An 11,547-nucleotide genomic window follows, 5' to 3' on the forward strand; every position below is an offset into this window, starting at 1 on the left:
GAAATCTAACTATTTCTATAAATAGATTGAATATAATAATATTATTTTTTTAAGACGTCCAAACTATTAAGCTTGAAGTACAACCCATTTATAATATAATAATATTAAAACTTTAACCCTATCTTTTATCCCCTAAAAATCTGGTATCAAATTAATATAAGAATTCATTTGTAAATTGAACCCGCCAATCTCAACACTTCAGCCATTTAAAGCGGTCAATGTCAACAATTTATAGAGGATCTCTTCTCTCACATTGGTAACAAGCCATCTCATAATATCTATCTTCATAATCCCTTCAAAGTAAGAAATATACGCACACTCTCTGGAAGAACCCTAACCAGTAACCAAGACAGTATAACCACCACCACCACAGCCACTCTGCCTCCTTCCGCCTTCAACTAACAACTATCATGACTACCGCCCTTCCTTTCACCCACGACATGAACTTTCTTTTGGAACATAACATTTTTCTTTAAAAAAAATATCGTTGAAAGAAGCTATTTGTCCCTGCTGCTGTGCGCGGGTAACGGCTAGTATATATATATATATATATATATATATATATATATATATATATATATATATATATATATATATATATATATATATATATATATATATATATAATCTTATCTTATCTTACTATCAGTCCATTTTATGCCACATGTAATCTTCTTAATCCCTTCCTTCTCAAAGTGAAATTAGCGGCAAAATATATAAAATCAACCGCATGAAGATTTGGGTTTCTATGTAATTGCTAGAAATTAGCGGCAAAATACTATCCAAAATTGAATCCGATCAATTTAGGGAAGCCGAACATATTGTTTTGGATAATTGATATGATTTTAATTTTACATAAATGCTTCGAGTTAGTTTTTTCTACCAAACCTCTGGCTGCGGTTTTATCTTCTTGATTTGAATGTATTTTTTTTTTTTTTTTTTTTTTTTTAATGAGGGAATAGACCCTTCACTTTTTTCTTTATTTTTTTATTATTTTTTTTTATAATATTCAAAGAAGCGTTTATAAGCCTCTTGACGGTCGACAGATAGTTATACCAAATTATCAAGTACGAAAGCAATTTTTTGAGTTGAAGACAATTGTAAGCATACATTTTAAAACCAATTTTTTAATTTAATTGCGAGTAAAATTTTCTTTTTAAATTTTTTGTAACGAGCAAATAAACTATAAAATATAGTTGATATCAATATATGGTTTTTAAGTTTTAGTTTGAAAAAGATTTGGAACCAACCAAATACATATTATATATAATTAGTCAAAGCCATTCGATCTATGCTAAAACTATTTTGATGACCACATAAAAAATAAAATATCCTCTCTAAGAGCACTGGGTATGGGTCATAACCATACCCATTCACAATCCTTGCCACATCATCTTCTTCTCCTCAAAACTTTAAGAGGGGTGGTATTCTCATGCAAAACGTCGTTGAGGTGAAGCAAAAACAGAAAGAAAAGCAGAGGGAAGAAACAAAGAGAACCAATCACAATTTCTGTTGCATCTCATCCTCGTCAACGTATTATGCCACAACGCTCCTTAACGAGAAGGTGGGGGTGATGTTCATTGCGTTAAGACGGCGTTATGACCGCCACCTCAGCCATAACGCGAGCAAAAAATTACCCATACCACATGGTCTAATGAATTTTTTTTTACCACTTGTCCACTCTCATTCAATTTGTCAAATATCATTTTGTGGTTATTTTGAATTTTTTTTTCCACATGTCAATTTATAAGTTTTTCTATTTTATTAAATTACACATAATATTTTAATATAATAATTGCAATAAATGTAATAATAAATGGATATTAATGAAGGGTTCAATTAATGGTTTGGTCTAGACTTTCAGTTGTAATAGTTCTTTTGAGTACTTTTTGGTGTAATAGCAGGTCAAATTAGGGTTCACGGTTTTGTGGTGAGTTTACGGCCATAAACCTTGTTTCTGGCCCATGTCCTGTTTGCGGTCATTGTCCCTTATAAATAGAGGTTGTGTAGGTCATTATTGGTTGTTGATGCCACAGAGTTCACGACTATTATAAACAGGTTGTACCAGACATTTTTCTGCAATAAAAGCGTGTGCAAACTTGTTTTGATTTTGTTTCTACTCCGATTCTTATTCCATTTGATTGTTTGATTGCTTGATCATTGGTAAAGATCCATTTTAGGACCTTACAATTGGTATCAAAGCAAAATCGGTGTCAAAGCATCTTACAATCGAGTTTTTGGCCGTTTAAACTAGTGTTCTTCACTGTTCGAGATTGGATTTGGCACTTTCACTGTTAAAAGGGATCGAATCCTCTTCAAAATCGTGTTTTCGTGAACTTCTGGGAGTTTACTGCCACAAGCTTACGGCCGTAAACCCAGTTTACAGTCGTAAACTCAAGAACATTCAAGGACCGCAAACTGTGTATCTTCAATAACCGTAAACTAAGCTTCAAAAACCGTAATCAATGCAACTTTATTATCCGTAATCTCTTGACCGTAAACTGAGTTTACGGCTGCAAACCCAATCTTGACCGTAAACTCAAGTTTTGACCGGAAATTGAATTTTTGACAATTTTGTTTTAAATCTTTGCCTTAAAACTTTATATTCAATGGATTCTCAAAGCCAAACACATAATCATGAGCTGGATTCTATCATGGGCACAACTACACGCATTCCAAGACTTCTGTCTGCAGATGGTTTTCCTGAGTGGAAATACAGGATTGAAAAGTACATTAAAATGAAAGACTTCAAGGTTTGGAGGAGCATCATCAAGGGTCCTGTCTGAATTACTACCACTGTTGCAGGACAATTAACTGACAAAGCAATTGAGAACTATACAGATTAAGACTTTGAGAAAGTTGAGGAATAGGAAAGGGCATTGGCCACTCTGACCATGGCTTTATCTCCGGATATAGCTCAAGGTTTCAGAGAGTATACTTCAGCTAAAGCTTTTGTGGGAGGCATTGATTGAGGTATATGAAGGAAAGCTGCCAGAATATGCTACGTCAAAGGTTTAATATGTTCAACTACATTCCCGGAGAAATCCTGGCTACAACGATTCACAACTCTCACTACCCAAATAAATTTAGCTGGGATCTTCTTAACCAAATCTGAAACAAAAAAAGGCTATTGAATGCTCTTCCAAATTCATGGGACATGAATATAGCTGTTATTAAGAAGACCAAGGATCTGAATTGCATCACTCTTGCTGAAACAATGGCGATCATCAAAGCTTGTGATATTGATGACAAACAGCGAGAGATTAACCATGTGATTCGTACTCGACTGCAAATCTCAGAATTTCCTCCAACAACGCTCTTTCATCAACCATTCCTTCCTCAGGTTATGCATTTGTTGTTCATCAACCCCATATCCAAACCATTACCGCTGCGTCATCCATGCCTCACTCGCAAATCCAGCTGCATGTCAATTCTCAAGATGCTACTTCCTCCAATGTACCAGTTGTGGCCTCTTCCTCAAACACAAAGGAATATGATGACAATCTTGCCTTTCCACAGGACTAGGGAACTGCTATAATGCTCTTGTTGTTGGAAATCTTGCACCTCAATTATCATTTACTGATTTGGATCGGATTCATCCAGAAGATGTGGAAGAGATGGACATCACATGGCAGATAGCTATGGAAATATTCAAAGCTAAGCGGTTTGCCAAGAAGACTGAGAAGAACAATTGGGATATAAATGCTGATAAAAAGGTGGGGTTCAACAAAGGGAAGCTACATTGTTTCAACTGTCACGAGCCAGGACATTTTGCTCGTGAGTGCCCAAAGTCGAATAGAAGATTGAACAATGACAGGACAATGGTTGCAGTGGGAAACAATCGGGGAGGTGCTCAGGTCAACGATGAGAAGTAAAGGACCTTAGATACGAGGGCTATCAACTTAGAAAAGGAAAAAACCCGTAAAGGCCCAGTTAGAAACAAAACTAAAGGACTTTAGGAGACTCCAGAAAGACTACAGTAACAATTGTGAAAACTATGACTATATCAAGAGATAGAATGTTGAGTTAATTACTGAGCTTGATACATTATAACACAAATTTGAAACTGCAAATTTTGATTTTAAAAAGTATGATGTATCAAGCGAGGTAGTTGCCAACATGATTGACCATTTCCTGGAGTTCAAACAAAACCAGAAAAAGGTTTTAGGATACGATAAAGTGCATCCTCCTTTCAATCATAAATATCAATATCACCCTATCTCTGATGAGGAGATTGCCAATGAATCTTTCATGGTTTATGGCAAGCCAACTGGTTTTGTTTCAGGAGGAGTTATTAATGTTGAAAGTTCTAACGTTTCTACTTTCCCTGCAAGTCAATCCTTAGATCAGTCAAAGCACAAAGTTGAAGGATCTGCTTCTGATAACAAAACTAAGTCTGAACCTGAAGTTTTAGTTTCAAATAAAGAATTTATTGTTTCTGATGTTAAAAATGAAAATGTTTTTCATGATACTTCTGTGTCTGTTGATACTGAATTAAACTTTTTTGAAGTGTTTGATGAATTGTTTGATAATTCTGATGTTTGTAATGCTTCTGATGAAAACACACCAATTCCACAAGTTACACCATCTGATGCGCCTCACTTATGTCACAACCTGCTTCTTGTACATGTTCTTGTGGGAAACGTAAGGATGTCAGGAAAGAAAATAAATCTGAGAAAAGCAGTACCACTTCTAATAATAAACATATTTGTTTTAATTGTGGTATTGATGGACATATAGCTAGGAATTGTCCAAATAGGATTTTTGTACATTATATGTCTCCAAGAGGAGAGAATGAATCTAAAGGAAGGTCTTTAACTAGAAAGTCCTCTAGAAGTCGTTCTCAGGATGATGAATGGAAGGATGATCGAAGTAGAAAAAGGGCAGTTTTTCAAAAGAACAAAAAGGTGTTTCATGACAACGTTACAAACAGTTTGCCAAAACTGAACAAGGCTCCGCCAAGATCGGTTTCGTCAAAGAGCAGTTCTGGATCTTTAACCAATTCTAGTAAAACATCTAGATGCTCAATGCAAACTGGTAAGAAACCTATTTCAAAATCACCTGTGACTGTTAAGAAACCCAAATATCAGTGGATGCCCAAATTAACTTCCAATCAATCATTGGCATCCTCTGAAAAAGTTAAAAATGATAACTCAAATTTGAAATTTTTAAAAGATCATTCAGAGAAAGTGAAGGGTCAACCCAGGAAAGTGATGACCTGAGTTCCCAAATCTAAATGATCCCGCTCATTTTGTAGGGACAGTTGTGGAGGGATGTCGTCAGACCTTGGTACGTCGACAGCGGCTGCTCCCGGCATATGACAGGAGACATCTCCCAACTGAGCAACATTCAATCCTTTAATGGGGGATATGTTTCCTTTGCAGGTAGAGTAGGTGGCAAGATCACTCAGAGAGGAACCGTTACAAATGGAGTGCTAAGCTTTGAAAATGTCTACTTTGCTCCCAAGTTAAAACACAGCTTGTTGAGTGTTTCACAAATTTGTGACAAAGGATATTCTACTTATTTCACCGACAAAGTGTGTATGATTCTCAAGCCAGACATTGTCATCCCATAAGAGTGGATTCTTGTCAAATCAAAGCGGGATGGAAATGATTACATTATTGATATGAACAGCAACATTCCCGAACAAGTCACTTGCCTCTTTTCGAAGGTCTCAGTACAGAACGCGATGTTGTGGCACCAAAGACTCGGTCATGCTAACACCAAGTACCTAAATCGTCTTGCGAAGAATGAGATGGCTTGTGGTTTACATGTCAGTGATTTTATGATTGTTGAAAAGTGTGTATCATGCGCCCATGGTAAACATCATAGAAAACCACACCTACCTAAACAAGTTAACTTAATCAGGCAGGTGCTCTAGTTATTACATATGGATTTATTTGGTCCAGTCAACGTCCTCAACATCAACATAAATTTGTATTTTCTGGTTGTGATTGATGACTTCTCTCGTTTTACGTGGGTTTTCTTCTTATCCAACAAAGTTGGGGTTGCTAATCTGATAAAGAAATTCATAATGTCGATTGAGAACCAAACCTACAACCGGGTGAAGGCGCTTCGCACTGATAATGGAACATAATTCAAGACGCTGTAAGGACGATGCTATATGACTCCAAGTTACATATTTCCTTTTGGGTTGAGGTGATTAACACTGCTTGCTACGTTCAGAATCGTGTTTTAATCAACAAGGCTTAGATGAAGACTCCGTACGAAATTCTATATGGTCATAAGCCTTCTGTCAGTCATTTCTACATATTTGGCTGCCCTTGCAACCTTCTTCACCTGGAGTCCAACCCAAAGTTCAATGCCAAAGCCGATGATTGTTATTTCATAGGATATGCTACACGCACCGCATATAGGGTTTACAATAAGAAGACGAAGCAGATTGTAGAATCCTTCGACGTACGCTGGCTGGAGGAGAATGAAACGGATGCACGAGTGGTCCCTGATTGGTTATTTGATTACACATCGTTCTTCAAGTCCATTAATGTGTCTTCATATGGTTCATTTGGGTCATCCTCTGGTTCAAAGATTGTTTCTGAAGACAAAGACGAAGAAGTTGTCTACAGACCTCCAATGGTATCCTCTTCACCATCTGAGGGGGAGTCCTCTGCTTCACCTGAGGGGGAGTCATCTACTTCACCTGAAGGGGAGTCATCCGTTCAACTTGGTAGTCCAAAATCACCAATTCAAAATGATACTCCTGATGCTGATGCTACACCTCTTACTCCTGTTGAAAGAGAGTTCATGTCTAGAGATGCTTCCGCTGTCACTTCCACTTTTATGGAACTACTCTTTCCTAAAGAAATTGCTAATGAGTTTGTAGCAGAATCATCTAATGTGGAACAATCAACAAATGATGGAGGTTTCAACATTCACAATCTTCCTGTTTCACCCAATGATATCAGCCAGGAGATACCTTCAAGAATTCAACGTGATCATCCGATCGAAAACGTCATTGGTCAGCTGCGGAGTTAAAACTAGAAGTCAGAATGGAGATGTTAATGCATGTCTCAATTCTTGCTTTATCTCTCAAATTGAGCCTAAGAACATTGAAATGGATTTGAATGATCCCAGCTGGGTAGATGCTACACATGAGGAGCTGAATCAATTTGAGAAGCTCGGGGTTTGGAAATTGGTTGAGTTACCGAAGGCCAAAAAGTCTCTTGACACATGCTAGGTCTATCGAAACAAGCAAGATGATTCTGGAGTCATAGTGCGCAATAAGTCAAGATTGGTGGTTCACGGGTTTAGACAGATCGAGGGTCTTGACTACACTGAGGTTTATGCTATAGTAGCTCGTTTTGAGGCTATTCGTATCTTCCTTGCATATGCTTCCTACATGAACTTCACGATTTACCAAATGGATTTCAAGACAGCCTTCTTGTATGGCAAGGTTAAGGAAGAAATCTATGTTGATCAGCCCCCTAGGTTCGTTAACTCGAAGTTTCCTAATCATGTCTACAAGTTGGACAAGGCGTTGTACGGGTTACATCATGCTCATCGAGCGTGGTATGCGACTCTCTCAAAGCATTTGCTCGAGCATGGCTACTCTCGTGGAACTATCGATGAAACTTTGTTCATAAAGCATGTGGGTAATGATCAAATTCTACTCCAGATCTACGTTGACGACATTATGTTTGGGTCTTCCAGTCCGCAGCTATGCAAAGAGTTTGAAGGCGTTATGAAAAAGAGGTTTGAGATGAGTTCATTGGGTGATATGACCATGTTTCTAGGGCTTCAGGTCAAAAAGAATTCAACCGGAATCGTGCTTCATCAAGCTAAGTATGTGGAGGATATTCTTGAGAAGTTCGGGTTTCAAGACGCAAAACATGCATCGACGCTGATGGCCGAAAGACCCCTGCTGAATCCAGATACTGATGGCAAATCTATAGATCAGACTCACTACAGATCGATGATCGGATTATTGATGTATCTTACTGCAAGTCATCCAGACATCATGTTTACAGTGTGTCAATGTACACGTTATCAGCCTAATCCTAAACTTTCACATCTTATTGTTATCAAAAGAATTTTCCGGTATATCAAAGGCAGCCTAAAATTGGGTCTTTGGTATCTGAAAAATTCCGAATTTGATTTATATGCTTTTCCTGACAGTAATTATGGAGGCTGTGAGCTTGATAGGAAATCTACATAAGGAGGGTGTCAATTCCTTGGAGACAGGCTAGTGTCGTGGTAGTGCAAGAAACAACGCACTGTCTCAACCTCAACAACGGAAGCAGAATATGTTGTTGCATCTACTTGTTGCTCTCAAGTTATCTGGATCCAACATCAGCTGTTGGATTACGATTTGAATTATTTAGAAACCCCCATTTACTGTGATAATGAGGCTACGATTCAAATTGCTAAAAATCCTGTCCACGTTCCAAAACCAATAACATTGATATCAAAATTCATTTTATCAGAGATTGCTATGAGCGTTCGCTCATACGGTTGGTACAGGTTCCCACTGCTAATAATGTGGCAGATCTGTTCACCAAGCCTTTTAACAAAGCTCGATTCGATGTGCTTATGGGATTTTTGAAAATGATTCGTTTTGAGGATTAATTTTTTGTTTTAGGTTAGGAAAGTTTAAATTTATGCATTTTAGTGTTTTGATTCTCTCCTATGCACAAATTTAGGGGGAGAAATAAACAAAAACCAAACCAAAAAAATGAAATTTTCAAAAAATCCAAAAACATTAAAAAAACAAAAAATAAAAAATATTTTGCTAATAGTTTTGGTTGTAGGTGGTGTGATGGGAAGTGATATTATTAAGTGATAACAGACAATCTAAATCCGTGTAACGCACCAAAATTGAATTGTCTACGCTCTGTGTTCGATGCGCTGGTAGGTACGAAAGATTCTAAATGGACTTGACTAGGAAGAGTTGAACTTAAGGAATTCAAGGACTTGACAAATCTTGAGCTAGTTAGATCCGTTTAGCCTGACAATACGATGCTTGGATAGGTTGAGCAGGGAATTATACATGAGAATCTACTGGTCACATTAAAAGTATCCGTATCTAGAACTATGGATTAACTTTTCCTCGATGTGCGGATTCTGTCCTTAATTCTAGTATTGATGGGGTGACTGGGGAATTCCGATAAATTAGGTCTGTAGAAGGTTATTTTATTTCTTTCTATTTGTTAGTCATATGTTGCGTTCTCTGCGTGATCGAGAGATCCGACCTGGACTGTAACATATACAACTCTATCCTTCTGCATCCTCTTTCTATGCAATTTCTTTCTATCTGTTAGCCATATATTGTCTCTTTTGCGTGACTTACAATATGACTTAGTACACAGTATATGCATCATTCTTCTTCTCAATCCCTCTGGAACTTCAGTTAGTCATATGTTTCAGCCTCTGCGTGATTGGAAGAGATCCGACCTGGGTGTATAACATATGTATTCTGAATCTATCTTCTCTCTTAATAATTGTCTGCTCACCCGATGTAAGGAGCATTCTGGAAATCCTTGATTACTGGAGCATATCAGGAAGCGAGAAACATGTTCTATTACAATTAAAATTGAACAATTGCAGGTTGTCTGTAGATCTCGCTGCTCAATTTAGGTGGACAACAATACCCCTATTCGTCGTCAGCTAAATGGTCTCTGGGAAATTATTCAAGAACATAGGATCAAAAATGTCTTGTCTTTATTAGCTTGTCCAAAATTTATCACAATTTTTCGTGTTTAAGTGGATTACAATACCGGCGATCGACCAGACATAGACATGAATGTGAAGGTACCGACAATTGGATTAAGGCTGTCTAACAACTTTGATCCCTGTGTCACAAAATTATATTCAGTGTTTGTTGAGATAAGTTTAGTCTTATTGTATTTTGTTTTTTATTTTTATTTTTATTTTTTATTTATTTTATTTTTATAATTGTCAAAGTTTTTAGTTTTAAATTTTTAGAAATTATTTTATTTTTATTTTTATTTTTATTTTTAGTTTACGTTAATTTTAATTTTTTAAATCCTCGAAAGTTTTTTTTTTTTTTTTTTTAAATATTTGGGATTTGGACAGTGCATTATACTGTGTGGAAGACAGGTAAAATCACACAGGGTATAAAAGGTGGGTTTATAACCAGAAACCCTTCCACTCTTCACTTTTCCCTTTCCGGCCGCAAACTCTCTCCCACTCTCGCTCATCTTTGAAAATTTTTTGTTTACTTTCGTGAAATTGTTCGGTTAATCTTGAGGGTATGGCAAAAACAACCACAAATATGTGTTTACTTTATGAAATCGCCGGGTTTTAGTGCTTCAATCGAAGGAAAAACGCCTGTTAGAGCTTACGGTTGAAGCTTACGGCCAGGGAGCTTACGACCGTAAACTCTGTTTGCGGCCCTGAGCTTACGACCACGAGTTTACGGCCGTAATCCCTGGGTTGACCGTAAACTTCATTTTGGTCAAAATAATTTTTTGGGCTAAAATTAAATCGATTAAATAATAAAACTTAACACATTAATTGCTCAAATATCTTTGTTTTCTTACTTGGCTCGTTTTAGTGCAGGTCAAATGCCTAACTTGAAATTTGTGGATATGTACAACTTGGCTATCGTGTTGGCTGATCCTCCTGCAGCACATGGAGAATTCAAGTAAATGATCCACAGGCTGAGAGACTGCTGCTTGGCTTCTGCTATCACTGTGAATCCCGTGGTTTATTAGAATATAATTAGGGAATTCTGGCAGATTGCTAAAATGAAAAGAGATAATGATGGAGCAGTCACTGTTGATGCAGTTGTGAAAGGATCCAAGATTGTGATTACTGAACAATTTATCAGAAAAGTGTTGCTGACTGATGAACAACCTAATTTTCTTGGGATTGAAGATGCCTAGAAGTTACTTAGGAAGATGGGTTACGAAGGCACTTTTCCTCCTATAGTGAAGAAGCTTTTGCCACCGTATTGGAGATTTCTGGCTGATGTCTTTGTGAGCTACATTTCTAGCAGGAGGTCTAGCGCTGATGAGATCTCTCTAAGGAACACTAGAGCGATTGCGTCTCTCGCTGCAGGGATAGACTTCAACTTCTCTAGGTTTATCTTGGATGAGTTCGTGGTAAACATCAACGCAATAACCTGAGATACTTTCTTGATGTATCCGAGGTTCATCCAAATGTTTATTAACATTCAATTTCCTGAGATGGTCAAGGAGGGTGAAACCCTAGATATGAAGTCACTAGGCCCTTACACTGTTAGGCTTATCAAGCAAAATCGCAAGGGTAAAGTCATTTTCCAAGGACTGTATCCGCTTGTAATGTTTGGAAAATTTGCAGAATTAAATGAAAGTTCTGAGTCTCATGGATCGTCTGATAAAATATCCTCTAAGCCTGCTTCTTCAGAAAGGATGATTTCAGAAGATGAAGTTATCATGGTGTCAGAACATGATGAAGAATGAGAAGATACAACAGTTCCCATTACAGCTGTGGCTGAGGAACATGATCTGACATCAATTCCAATACAAAGTGATTACAATGAAGGGTCTTTAAAGAGTGTGACTGAACTTGACTTGTATGAAGATC

At 37.3% G+C, this 11,547-nt stretch overlaps 1 protein-coding gene across 1 annotated transcript; it reads left to right on the forward strand.

Annotated features, from left to right (window-relative positions):
- Positions 1–6,213: 6,213 nt before the first annotated feature.
- LOC145006875 (uncharacterized) lies at positions 6,214–10,865 on the forward strand. Its single transcript, XM_078965900.1, has 6 exons — positions 6,214–6,750; positions 6,845–7,144; positions 7,199–7,997; positions 10,054–10,077; positions 10,540–10,624; positions 10,706–10,865. Exons 1-6 carry the CDS (start codon positions 6,214–6,216, stop codon positions 10,863–10,865), a joined length of 1,905 nt encoding a protein of 634 aa, XP_078822026.1.
- The last annotated feature ends 682 nt before the right edge of the window (positions 10,866–11,547 follow it).

The sequence above is a fragment of the Lactuca saligna genome, chromosome 7, assembly GCF_052625555.1.
Source record: "Lactuca saligna cultivar CGN05327 chromosome 7, ASM5262555v1, whole genome shotgun sequence".
Classification (NCBI taxonomy): Eukaryota; Viridiplantae; Streptophyta; class Magnoliopsida; order Asterales; family Asteraceae; genus Lactuca; species Lactuca saligna.